The sequence below is a fragment of the Adiantum capillus-veneris genome, chromosome 6 (assembly GCF_014529385.1).
Source record: "Adiantum capillus-veneris isolate H3 chromosome 6, ASM1452938v2, whole genome shotgun sequence".
NCBI classification, from domain to species: Eukaryota; Viridiplantae; Streptophyta; class Polypodiopsida; order Polypodiales; family Pteridaceae; genus Adiantum; species Adiantum capillus-veneris.
In genome coordinates this window covers 17,395,102-17,409,021 of record NC_140936.1, presented here as the reverse complement: position 1 = coordinate 17,409,021, position 13,920 = coordinate 17,395,102, and the positions used below count along the sequence as shown (strand labels likewise).

At 43.7% G+C, this 13,920-nt stretch overlaps 1 protein-coding gene across 3 annotated transcripts in view; it reads right to left on the bottom strand.

Moving 5' to 3' along the window:
- LOC147455201 (Trm112p-like protein) overlaps window positions 1-10,962 on the bottom strand; it is a 32,490-nt gene extending 21,528 nt beyond the window's left edge. Inside the window, exons 1-4 of one of the 3 annotated variants that reach the window (XM_086515220.1) lie at window positions 10,689-10,962; window positions 10,501-10,555; window positions 10,330-10,438; window positions 9,296-9,793 (exon numbers count right to left, since the gene is read on the bottom strand). In XM_086515220.1, coding sequence (XP_086371346.1) covers window positions 10,361-10,438; window positions 10,501-10,555; window positions 10,689-10,780 — 225 coding nt within the window. In that variant the 5' untranslated portion in view covers window positions 10,781-10,962 and the 3' untranslated portion in view covers window positions 9,296-9,793; window positions 10,330-10,360. Of the gene's footprint in view, window positions 1-9,295; window positions 9,794-10,140; window positions 10,439-10,500; window positions 10,556-10,688 lie in introns of those variants that run through there. The other 2 variants (XM_086515219.1, XM_086515218.1) reach the window with 2 other exon arrangements.
- Window positions 10,963-13,920: the final 2,958 nt, after the last annotated feature.

Here is a 13,920-nt window from a genome sequence, read left to right as displayed (position 1 = left end):
TTTTCAGCCCCATCACTAACGCCAACAGATCCACAGTTTCAGCATTGAAGAAAACGCACATTTCAGCCCTTTACAAACGCAGATCCTTAGCCGAGGAACAGTAGCAGATCAGCCCCCATTCAGTTGCAGATGATCCCCCAAGTTTAGCCCAAGAAAACGCAACCAAAACAGTCATTTTCAGCCACCGAAACAGTCCCCCAATTCAACGATTAGAAGCCTACAGATTTCAGCCATCGAGTCGTCATCGTCGTCATCGGCATAGTCCAACTTGCATCTGTCCATTGCATATGCATTGTACACCTTTGTGCAATCAAAGAATAGACTACTCTCGCCGACGAGAGTGGGGCCTTCGGAGGAGGGTTTTACAACCTCTCGGGTGTCGTATCTCCTCTCTCTCCTTCTCTCAGTCTCATTCACTTGCACGCACAATATCCACTCACTTTGTTCGTGATCATAGCACTCTCCATAAGACGGAAAGCTCTCTTTCCCTAAAGAACTAAAAGGAACCTTGAGCAATAAAGATCACTAATCTTGAGAAAATACAACATTCATTCCGCTGCACCTTACATTGGTATCAGAGCTTTGGAAGTGTTCTGCATTACTCAAGGAAAGAACCACAAGAACCACAAGAATTTTTTTGCTTGTTGCGATCGCACGAACCCAAGTTTACTTGGGCGTGGCAATTCCTAATTGTGTTTTGTTGAAGAGTGACACGAATCCCAAGAAAGAAGGGCTTGTCCAGCCTCCCCTTGTGTCTCTTTTCACTCATTGAGAGCGGACCAGGTACTTAGCGGCCGGCCAATCGACGTGAGGTGGGAAAAAGCAACCTTGGTGTAAGCGCAAGGCCACCAAGGGGTGCGCCCGCAGAAAAAGGTAGAACTCGGGTGAAGAGAAGATCCTTCTCCAACGCGATTTGCAAGCAAAAGAAAACCTCAAGAATCCCAAGAACCCACGACTCTCAAGAACCTCAAGATCCTCAAGAACCCAAGATTCTCACGAGTCAAAGGACCTCAAGAACCTCAAGACCCCCAAGAACCCAAGTTCCTCGTGAACTTAAGAACCCAAGACCCGCAAGAACCCAAGTTCCTCGTGGACTTAAGAAACCAAGACCCCAAGAACCTACAAGAACCCACGACTTCAAAATGATCATCACTCGAAGCGGAATGGATACTTTGCTTGGAGGTGATGAGCATGAGAGAGACGAAGAAGAATTTTCCTCACCAGGAGGTTTTTCCGACCCTTCCCCATCTACGACAAAGATTGCACGAACTCCTATGGAGGAGTTAGACCAAGAAAGAGAAGTAGAAAGAAAAGCCTACGAAGAAGACATGGCAGCCATAGAGCGCGAGTACCAAGAAAGAATGGCAACCATAGCGCGTGAGAGCGAGTAAGCACGCTTGGAAGCCAAAGCAAGAGAAGCAGAATTTGATCGAGAGAACAAAGAAATGCAAGCCAAGTTTGATCGCGAGAACAAAGCAATAAGGCAAGAGATGTTGCGACTCTTTTCTCGAATGCAGGCACAGATGCAACAAGATCGGGAAAAGGAGACTCTCTCAGTCTCTTCTTCTCCCAAGCATGAGACACAGGATTTGCATGATTGTGTGAAGCATGATGATGATTTGATTGACAATGAGTTGCATAATGATTTGGATGACAATGACAAGCATAATGATTTGCATGATCAAGATGTGATTTCTCACGAGCATGATGATTTGCATGATCAAGATGTGATTTCTCACAAGCATGATGAGTTGCATGAACCAGATGTGATTGTTTACAACGATGATGTGTTAGTTGATGCTTTTTCTAGCGAAGCTAACCTCGTTGTAGATTCGATCAATCACGAAGATCCGATCTTGGCTCTCGAGCCTTGGTCCAAGGCACCCTCACAGGAAGTATTGTGTGTTCGCATGATTGATACGCACACATTGTTCGAGTGTTTCATTCCTGAAGGTTTCCTGTATTTTAGTCAGCATCGTTATGTGATCCTCTCTCTCTCTATTGTTTAATAAATAAAGCACAAGGCTTTTCTCCCTTCCAATTACGTAGAACAAAGAGCACAAATTGCCGCTGATTTCCGACCCCAAAAACTGCACCGTAAATCACGCCGCAAATCGCGGGGGCGTTTGTACAGCTTTCCACGTGGCAGCCAGCAAATTAGGGTTTGCCCGCAAGCACCACTTAGGGTTTTGATTTCTTTGCAATTAGGGTTAAGGTTAGGGCAGGCAGCCACGTCATCACTTTGTGACAGTCTCAGTAGAGGCTCCACAAGTTGCAGAGTGTTGTTTTCAGAGGATCCGAGTAGTGGGCATCAGTGGGAAGACTTGTGTCATCGATCCTTACCTAGTAGCTCTTGAGACAAGCCATTGGAGGCTTTTGGGTTTGGAAGAGCTGTCCACTAGCACGAGTGCAGTGGGATCCTGAAGAGTGGTTTTGAAGGGACCCTTTCTCCTTGGCCGACCATCCAAGGGTCCCTTTCTTTCAGCACACTCTTCGACTGGGACGTCACATACTGGCAAAACGGAGAGAGGCTCGTCCTACTGCAGCACCTCATTGGTAGGAGGAGGGTCTCACAGCTGAACGCCAGCAAGGGGGGTGATCTATGGCGATGATTTCTTGGAGGGAAAACTCTAGGGGCTAAGATTGTCTGGCGATGAAGCTAGGATGAAAAACGCCAATGCTTGGGACTGTATGGCGATGGGTACTGCTGAAAACGCCAGCCAATGGGAGGGCTATGATGATGCTGATGAAAAACGCTAGGGAAGGTGAGGTTTCTGCTTGGAGGGAAAACGCCACCAAGGGGATCTTGCTGAGAAGTTGCCTGTTGAGCAAGGTGCTCCTGCTCCCTCTTCTGCCAATTAGTGCTAGCCAAGGTTTGTTTATATACAAACTTACTCAATTTGCCCTACCTACTTTCCAAATCTCTTATGATCTAAAGCAATCAACTGTGGCAATTCACAATGGAAATGCCCACGCTTGGTGCTCATACTTTCATGTGCTCCTTCTACAACTGTGTCGTGCCAAGGAAGAGACATGGAATGTGACTTCCTTGAATGCATACTTTTCATGAACAATCCGCATACATTCTTGCTCATCCATGAGCGAAACGTGCTCAACGTACAATATGTCATGCCTAGGAAAAGGAGTCACATAAAGACACTGACGAAAATACAGAAAACGATCACGAATGAAATACTCGAACAATGCGTGCGTATGAATCATGCTAACACATAATACTTCCTGTGAGGGTTCTCTGGACCGAGGCTCGAGAGCCAAGATCAGTTCTTCCTGAAGGGGTGCTTTGGACCTAGGCTCGAGAGCCAAGATCAATCCTTTGTGATTCATCGAATCTGCAACGAGGTTAGCTTCGCTAGAAAAAGCATCAACTAACACATCATCCTTGTGAACATGCATGCACTCTTGTACTTTGAACTCAAATTAATACAAAAAGAAATACCGAAAGAGGCACCAGTCTTTGGGGCCAATATCTCTACGCGCGGAACTCTACTGGTCCAGTGTCGAATCAATTGTGAACTGTTTTGAAGTATTTTTTCTTGTGGTGTCGTGGTAGAATCTCGACTTGAAGTGTCCAAGTCTGTTACACCAACTCCTTAACAAGAGAGCCGAAAGGAGAAGCCAATTGCTTAACAAAAAAAGAACAAAGTGATTGTCTCTTGGAAATTTTTTAGCTAACTTGAGTTGTTTTGCAAATATGCTGTAATCGCAAACGATTACTTTCTTTCAAGAAGGGGGGATGTCACAAACTACTGACGTGTCAAGCCACTAAAGAATGGAGTCAACTTGCAGATCCCGACCGAGGGTCCTAAACCCTAGAAGGAGCAGAAGAAGTTGAAGTTCTCACCAACTTACAGATCCTCGCCGAGTGGGTCTATTGTTAAAGAAGTTCCCACCAACTTATGGAACCCCGTCCAATGGGGCCCAAGTGACCTAAAGAGAATAAATAAAGCAGGACCCACACACACAGGACTTGCACGTTTCACGTTGACTGTGCTGACGTGGCAGTATGTACGGATATCCGTGATTTACGCTAGCTGATTTTCAACGCCAGCTTTTGGGCTAGTTGCTTTTGAGTTTCAAGCTTTTCATGTAAACTGCTTTTCAAGGGCCTTTAAATAAGTGCAGAGGGCTCAGTCTCTGGTACGCTTCAGTGAGAAGGTACAGAGCGCGAGTATCAGCATTGTACTGAGTTCAAGTAATACAAAGAAATACCGAAAGGGGCGCCAACGTTATGGGGCCATTACTCTCCGGGGTGGAATTCCGCCACTCGTGTCGTGAGTGCTCTCTTTCAGTTTCAGTTGTTATTGAAGTGCTAAAAGTCTGTTCAATCTGTTCTTTTATATTGGCACGTGGTGCCCGTCTTGTGATACAGCACACAACGGAGCCTTATTCAACTTCAAGATTCTACTCTCAAGATCGGCAATATCAAAGCAGATCTCCTTCAAATGCTCCACTTGATCGTGGTAAAGAACGTGCTTTTTCTCAAGATCGGCGGTCGTTCCCAAATCTCATCAATATCCTCCATGGTCAATACTCTGATTGGTCGTCTTGAATGTCGAGCTAGGATGATCTGGTTTCTCCGCTGCCACCTCCGTCAATGTGAGGCCCCACGTGATCGTGGACGCTTGGATTTGCCTAGCTCAATGGCTCGATCAATCAGCATACCTTTGGTGTGGGTGGATCTGAGATCTGCTGTGATGACTGCTTCCCTTGCTGTCCCCTGGCTGGTGTAAAGAAGCCTGTGATCTGTCCCTGAGAGTGGCTCTCTCGTGATGTCCTCAGCAAGCTGTCTCTATGTCTGCGCAACTCTAGAAAAAAAAATCCAAGACGTATCTCATGACTCTAGAAAGTGGTCCAAAACCCTCTCTAAACAGACAGTCGAAGCGGCCTCATATGTCATAGTACACCGGGCAGTGACATGTGTAGTGCAACTCTGTCTCTAGCTCTAGGTGACATAAATGACATATCCTAGCCTTTGCTCGTACCCCTCAAAATCGGCTAGTCTCAATCTGAAGTTGATGTGAGGATGTGCCCGTTTCCCATGAGATAAGTGTGTATCCATGTATGCAGGCCTAGTCACAAAACCGTCCTCCGTAAGTTGGAGAAGATGCTCTATGTAGAAAGCCATCTTCGTGTCCAACTCTTGTGCCGTCTGTATCCATGTGCTCCTGGTATCTATCTGAATAAAATCTTGACTTATGAGTTTGGTGATCTTTCTCCGTGTGAGAGATAGGGAAGGTGCATCCAAGGAGTACTAGAACGGAGGCAATCTATCCATGCTGAAACCATGTGACTGGAAACCATGATGTCATCTGCCCATACCAACATGCAGTATCACCGTGCAATGCTAGCTGTCGAGATGACTCCAAGGCTAGTCAAGCATATCTGTCTCTAGGGAGATTCAATACACTGTGTATAAAGGATACTGATCTAGTTAATGCCTCGACCACGAGGGGTGGATGGCTAGCTCGGCTCGAATAATCTCATGTGGCACTGAGACCTTAGCCTGAATCATCCGAGAAATCACAACTCCATCCACCATGGTGATCTACTGAGGGTCCCCATATCTGAACTCGGTAAAGTATAGCTAAGGCCACTAGTGTCTCAAAAAGCCAGAGCTTTGTTCGCGGTTCCTAAAACTGAATCTGCAAATGCATCCTCTCCAATCCTCCCAAGGCTGCATAGGCTCTCGTCAGTCTAGTCTCTGCTGCTCTCCTCACTGAAAACACCGGTCCATTGAAGTCTATCCGCGCGCGCGCGAGAGAGAGAGAGAGAGAGAGAGAGAGAGAGAGAGAGAGTGTTGAACCAACTGACAATGAATTAATGATAATACAATGGGGGACTAGATGTTTCTTATACACTAGCCTAAGGGCCCTTAAGTACCCCACTCAGCAAATTGCCCTACCCAAAACTTTGACAAATCCTGGGTATGTAATTTTAGTGCATCAAGACACCCATGGAAGATCAGTGGGGTCTGGGTGTGATGGCTAATTTTACTACGCTAGAATATCAAGAGTTTTGATCTGGACGAAAGGAGAAGCCAACTTCTAGATCAAAAGAGCCGAAAGGAGAAGCCAACTCCTTGATCAAAAGAGCCAAAAGGAGAAGCTAACTCCTGAATGACCCTCGCAAATTTTTGAGCTAACTTGTGTTGTTTTGCAGATATGTTGTAATCACGGACGATTACTCTCTTTCAAGAAGGGGAGATGTCACAAATTGCTGACGTGTCAAAGCCCTGAAGAATGGAGCCAACTTGCAGATGCCGGCCGAGGGGCCTAACCCTAAGAAGAACAAGTAGCAGAAGAAGAAGTCCTACCAACTTATGGGGACCCCATCCGATGGGGCCCCAGTGACATAAAGAGATTAAAATAAAGCAAGACACACACACGCAAAACTGATGACGTGGCAGTTGTACGGACGCTCCGTGTTTTGCGCTGACTAATGACGTGACAGTTGTACGGAATTACGCAAAACGCGCGCTTTTGGACCAGAATCTTTTGAGTTTTGAAGGCTTTTCACTGTAACTGCTTTTCAGACCAAGGACCTTTAAATATGAGGTTACAGCTCATTCTCTGCCATGCTTCCAGGAAAAGGTGCAGAGTCGGAGTACCGGCTTATACTGTGTTGATGCAATATAAAGAAATACCGAAAGGGGCACCACAGTTTGGGGCCAATACTCTCTGGAGTGGAATTCCGCCACTCCGTGTCGCGTGTCGTCTCTTTCTCTTTCAGTTCAGTTGTTATTGAAGTGCTAAAAGTATGTTTAGTCTGTTCTTTTCTATTGGCACGTAGTGCCCCGTCTTGTGACAGAAGTCATGGAGCCGAAGCAAGTGTTGTTGGATCGGTTTCACCATGGCTCAAAGAAACAAGTCAAACAGTACTTTTTAAAGTTCAAGGATCGAGGAACCCACAAAGCAGTGTGGATCGATGAAGAGTTTTTCAAAGATTACCAAGAGTTGTTAGCAGACTACAAGGAAGCCATGCACCTCGGTACCAGTACCTCACTTTAAAAAGGAGGGATGTCACGTGCACATCTAACCCTATGTGCATGTGAACAAGCTACTTCCAAGTCTAGGGTTAGAATAATGCAAGTGGGAAGTGTGGGCACTCTCATCCCGCCCGAGAAGTTTGGGACATGCAGTAACTGTCTATTTACGGTGTCTGATCTGCGGTGATGCGTGCACTGCCCTAGAAGTGGTCAAAAATGGAATGTGGGGATGTGGAAAAGGGCTTTGGGTATGAAGGATCAAGTGTACAAAATTTGGTGAATTTTGGAGTCCGTTTGGGGTTTTTCCCGTGAAAAATGCCCGCCAGGGTACAAAACTGGGGCAAAAAAGGTCAAAAAATGGTCAAAAAGGTGTGAAAAGGCTTCAAAATGCCACATCACTCACGGTGTCGTGAGCGTTCCAGCTGAGGGAGAATTTTTGAAGCCAAGTCTTGGCACTTTCACCTCTCTGTGTGTAGGAGTCTCTGTGTGTGGGAGGAAGCAAGGTTCCTACAGGTGGTCTAGTGCAGTCCCGTCGTGTTCGTGTCCTATTTTCGAGTGTGTGGAGGAGTGAATGAGACCTTTCTCTCTTCAATTTTGCACTTGGGAAAGTCTATGGAAGTTCTGAGGTTTCCATGGATGTGTGTGTGCGAGGAATTGAGGGAAGAAGGTGCGGCTTTCTGCAAGACTATGTGACCTTGTATCGGTGCCATTAGGGTTGGCACTACTCCAAAGAGTCTAACAGAGTGGAGTTTGGTGAAGGCTTTGCAATGGTTTGAGAGAGGTCTTTTGTTGCTGGAGTTTTTGAGTTTTTTATGGTTTTTCTTGTATATTTGGGTCACCATCGAGTGTGATTTCAAGTGTTGATCAACTCGACTCACCTTTAGGTCAGCTTAGGAAGTGTTCTGGCACCTTTGTGAGCTTGTGCGCAGGCCATGCATGTCCAGGCACTTAGAGTAGTTGCATATCCTCTGGTTGCACACACCATGATCATCAGCATTATAGTCAATAATTTTACAATGCACAAAACCCATTTTCCCTATTTCAACCATTTTTCACTTATTATCACTAAGTGACTTTGTTGAGAAACTGGGTAGGGCAAACTTGCTAAGTTAATATAAAAGAAACATGGCAATCACTCAGTAGAGCAGAAGAAACCAAGAGAGCACAGACAGAATCTACAACACGCCCTCTAGTGTTTCTCCTCAACAAGACCCCAGCAAAACCAACGTTTGCAGATCAGCCAACATCAACGTTTTGATCAGCCTGCATCAGCGTTTTTACACAGCTTGTACCAGCGTTTTTCAGTAGACAAATCAGCCAACCAACAGACTATTCCAGCCTATAGCAACGTTTTCACAAGACTGTTCCAACCTGCAGCAGCGTTTTCAATTAGCAATCATCAGCATGGTCGTCGCCGTCTTCTCCGACTTAGATCATCAGTGCATCATAGCATCAAGAACTTGCATCAGCACCTTTGTACCAGATTTGTGCAATCAATAGCATAGACTTCTCTCGCCATCGAGAGAGGGGCCCTTGGAGGAGGGTTTGACAACAATCTGGTGTCGTATTCTTCTCTCTATTTCTCTCTCAATCTCAGCACCTTCATTCACAATGTATTCACTTTGTTTGTGATCATTTACACTCTCTCACTAAAAGAACGGAAGGCTCTCCCTTCCGTAAGTAAAAGGAACCCTTGAGCACAGTTCGGAGCACTCATCTTGCGCAAAGTTCAACATTCACTTCCGCTACACCTTACAAAAAGCACTCTTGACTCTCTCAAAAACCAGCTGAATTCAGCTTTTGCCATGAAAGATTTAGGTTCAACCGAACATATTTTGGACATGCGCATAAGGAGAGATAGGCAACAAAAACTGTTGTTTTGTCTAAGAAAAATACAATGAAAAAGTACTTGACAAGTGGGTGTATTTACACCCTGGCACGTGATGCTATTTCATGGTGCTCTAGACTTCCGAGGATAGTTACACACTCTACTGCTGAAGCTGAATATATTTCAGTCACTAAGACTTCCAAAGAAGCCATATAGTTAGCCAGTCTAGTGAATGAGCTTGGATTGCCTGATGACACACCTATCCTTGAAAGTGATAGTCAGAGTGCGGTCTTTGGCAAAAAATGTCATGTTTCATGCGCGTACCAAACATATTGATGTGTAGTACCATTTTATTGCACAGATGCATGATGATGGTTTGGTCTTGATGATCAAAATTAGTACACATGAAAACCCTGCAAATGCTCTTACCAAATGTCTTCGTATGGCACAACATCAATATTGCCTACATAAAGTTAGTTACATAGCTTGAAGGCAACTCTCTAGAACTTTACGAGGAAGGTTGTTAGGGGTAAATGCCCAGACGTCACCTCCGGACTGACTCCACCATGTAGTTCTAATCGAGAGCTTCACAGATATATTTTCTGTATATTTTTAGCCCACTGTTTTGAGCCTATACAGGCATTATACTCCATTTATTGGCCTCTGAGACACTCGGACTATTTTTAAAGCTTTCACATTGTCCAAGTGGCCAAATGGCCCATTTTAATAAAAAGTTTCCAAAACCTCATCACTTTTGAGGTTTTAAGGACTTCATAAAAATTGTTTGCTCTCTTCTACAACCTGCATTGACAACCCCGTTGTCTCTCTCTGTCTCCCTACCTCGACTTGCACGCTTACATACCCCTGCCGAATCTCGCCCAACCTGGGTTCGCGAACCTTCTCTTTAAATAAATCGTAGACGAGGGTCCATAGCCTCCACATACCCAAATCAGCTCCAACTGGAGTAAAAGCAAAAACAAACAATACAATTCTTCTCTATCAATTAAGTTAAATACAATGTTCATCTTTAAGGTCTAAGTACAACTAAATTAAACCTCTTTAATTAAGGATAGAATTTTCACCTATATCCATATAAACAAAACAACAGATTTTATTAGCTTTGAATACATATTACAGGTATCAATAAACCTATCGATTGTTATCTATGTCAAACTTAAAAATTATTAGATTAACTTTCGTTCTATCCTAATATGAAATATAAAGTAGTTTAGAATCATTGCTTCTCACAATTCTATTTCTTTATTTACATCAAAAAGCCATCATCCCTTCAAATACACATCTTATGAGACACCACAAGCCACTTAATTTCTATCAAAAAGATCATCACCTCTTCAGTTACACATCTAATGATGAACACCACAGCTTGGCAATCAAAATACACATTATTATCAATATAAATAGAAGTTTTGAGCTTGCAAAACTGCCAAGGAGGATATTATTCCATATCATCAAAAGACGATAAACTTGCTCGTACCATATGATCCGTTAAGTGTCAAGGTAATGTCTCAAGTGGGCTTGCTCTCATTGCTCTCATTGAGAACTCTGCCATCTGTTGGAATCAAGAAAGGCACACCATCTATGACCTACAACATCCAATTGTCAGTATACAGATTTACCATTAAAAGAAACTAGTGCTTCAGCTAACCTTATACGCAACACCAAGAGAATCATTAATAAGTTCCCCAGATTTGCTGCAAAATCTGCTTATCAAAAACGACAATTAGCATGTGTGCGCCAGGTGCACGTATGTGTGTGTGTGTGTGTGTGTGTAGATTTACTTTAAAAAAAAGTGTGTGTGTGTGTGTGAGAGAGAGAGAGAGAGAGGGAGGGGACCTAAGAGGTCTTTTAGAGAGTGGGCAAACTAAGAGCTCCAAGAGACCCTCATTGATGCGTGCCGCTGCTCTTCGCCACGGCCAAAACCCCATGTCGTCACACACGGCGACTCTGCTTACTCAACCTTCGTAACGACTGGACTATACAGATATCGTCTCCTAGCACTCACTCATGCATGAAGTAGTGTTGAGGAGGTTTGCGGCAAGAGTGTATGGATTCCACCCATCCTGCCTGCCTACTAAGGTAAGGGAGCTAATACCTCCCAACCGTGGTGCATATCACTACACATTCCACAATCATATCGTGCGGCTACAGGAGGCGGATTGGTGAGTAACACATTTGGTTTTAGTGCGATCGAAAGATAACTCTTACGTTTAATTAGCGGACTTGATTGGAATAAATTTACAATAATTACAACCGTCCATATTGAGTCATGACCTCGGATAGTGGTTAGTAGACCCACAATAAAATCCATAGACATACTTTCCCATATACCATTGGGAATCTTCAAAGGATGTAAGAGACCTCCTACCTTCAAGTGCTCTGCTTTATTAACTAGATATTTCAAGAAATAGTTTTGAACATACCTGGTCAGTAAAACTGTTGTCATATGAGTGCATAAGTTTTATATATACTTGGGTGCTTTACACTATGACTGATGACATTTATATAGAATTTGGCACCTAATGTCTGCTTTCGTTGTACACAAACTCTCCCCTTGTGGAGTAGATACCCATCATCTATGGAAAAATTCTTCCACCTTTGCAGCTCATCACTCAAAAGAGGAGAATTGAGTGTAGAGGAAGTATAGCCAAAAAAAGGAGACCGAGTGCAGGTATTTGATCTAATGGGTTTTGTACTTGCAACCACGTATATGCCATGCTGCACAGAACGTGTCGATGGTAACTTATGAGGTAAATCTTCAGGGAATACATCTTTCTATTCCATTGAAAGTTCCTTCAATTGATTACCAATATTTGTTTGTTTTGGTGATAGAGACATAGCAAAAGAAGGAGAAGAAAAAGAATGCGGTATTAAGAATTATATACTAGAAGTATTATCAATTTTAGATAAAAAATGACACAAGGAGCAACACAAAAAGAGTTCTTTTATCTCATCTACTAGAGGAATCATCTACTACATTGGAAGTATTATCAACGTTACATAAAAAAAGACACAAGGAGTAACACAAAAAGTGTTCTTCTATTTCATTATCTTAAGAGAGTCTCATAAGCTTGGAAGTACAAATAAGTGGTGAGGGAGGCACATCCTTTTTCCCTAACAGCACATGCACACAATTGAATTCAAACATTAGACTATTATGATCATAGCTTCGATATAATGAGGACCCCAATCCATGCAACCACTCCCGACTCAAAACCACATTTTCCTTATTCAATATTCATATCGGATACCCCTGAATCTCAAGTAGGATCCCCTTGACTCATGTATCCCACACCTAAGCATCATGGGTCATTCATTATCTCTACCTTGTAGCAGTGGATACTAGCGGTTTGCGGTAGATTGAGGCATTTTACCAACTTATAGTTATTGAAATTCATTGTCATCTATGAGAATTCTCACCTTGTGACCCTTGATAGACCCTTGCATTTGCACAAGCTCGTGTGGACCAAAAGTCGATTCTCACATAGAGGTCGTAATACAACCCTCATGCACTGCTTTGATGTGTGTTACTTCCACCTTGAAATAGTGAAAAGAGGACTCTAGAAGAAGTGATTGCACCATGTGCAAATCTTTCTCTTTGCCTTGAGCAGCAGATTTCTCCTTGGGACAATTCCTTTTGGCCATGCCCACTTTCCAAGCAATTAAAACACAACTTATATTTTTTAAGATTTTCAAAATCCTCAGTTGACAGATGGCCACGAGGTCCCTGGGGCTTTTTGGACACATTAGATGAGGCTACCACAAATGTTCTCTTATTATGATTGTAAGATGCACGTTCATTTGTAGTGTCATGCTTGTGCATGCTATGCAAAATTATTTTCATCTAAAAACTCTCACCCATGGCCTTTAAACCCTCCAGCTTGATAATAACATCTCTGTAGTGCACAATGTAGTCAAGCAATGTTTTATGCTAACGCATAGAACACTTATCCCATGTAGTCCAGCTTATGTCCTTCTCATCAGTGGACATAAATTCTTTTCTAAACACATCTAGGAAGGCAACCCATGAATACGACATGATGCCCTTCTCCTTGAGCGACATCCACCAATTATAAGATTTACCTTCTAGCGTCAAACTAGTTTGCAGTGCCTTCACTACATTGAGAGTTCGAAGATAATCACTACATCCTTGTTTTATTCTTTTTCCTCCTCCCAAAAGGTTAGTGGTTTTGTGTTTTTCAACAGCTCATCGGTAAGAACAGATAATGAATTCAAGTTGGAGCCTTATTGCGGCATGTCAGGGGTAGGGGTTACAGGCACAATGCCTGATGGACCCCCAGAATGGTTACTTGCAGAGCCCTTGGCCTAATGATGTAGATATTTTACTACCAAATCAGACAGCTTTGTGAAATTTCCATTCAAGCGAGCAAAATTTGTTTCCATGATGGACATACATGATTGTAATGCTTTAACCTCTTGCAAATCAAGAAACTCTATGTAATGCGTGATTTGTTTCCATGATAGGTGTGAGGTCCCCACCCCGCCATCTCAACGACGGATCTGATGGTAAACCTGGTGGCCACTAGATCTATAGCGGAAGCAAACAAAGTGGTTCAGGATTCATCTAGCGGACGATCTCTCATCACAAAGTGAGTCGAGTTCAAGCCTAGGAGTTCAAGCCTACTAGCAACGAGATTTAGCTCCACCTCGCAGGGGAAGCGTGATTTACCTATCTAGCGATCCTAAGACCCACCTTCCAAGAGGAGAGAAATCCCGAGTGCCTTTTTCCCCATGTTTCAGAGGCACGTACACTTGAGACCTCACCGCTCTTGGGGCAATGAGTGTTACTAAAGTCGATTTATAACACTATGGGGACGGAGAGTTCCCGACCAATCGGGACCACCCTTCTCATAGGCATTGGCAACCTGAGCCAAGCCCCCACTTTCCACCCCCACACTCACACTTCTTTGTGTGTCCTAATTACTACCACAATGGTTGTTCAACATATGAATTCCTTGATTAGGTTCCGATTCACAAGGTTCATTAAGACAACCCTTCAACCAGTATTGCAAAGCGGCACCAAGACAGTAACTCTAGTAAAAATTTT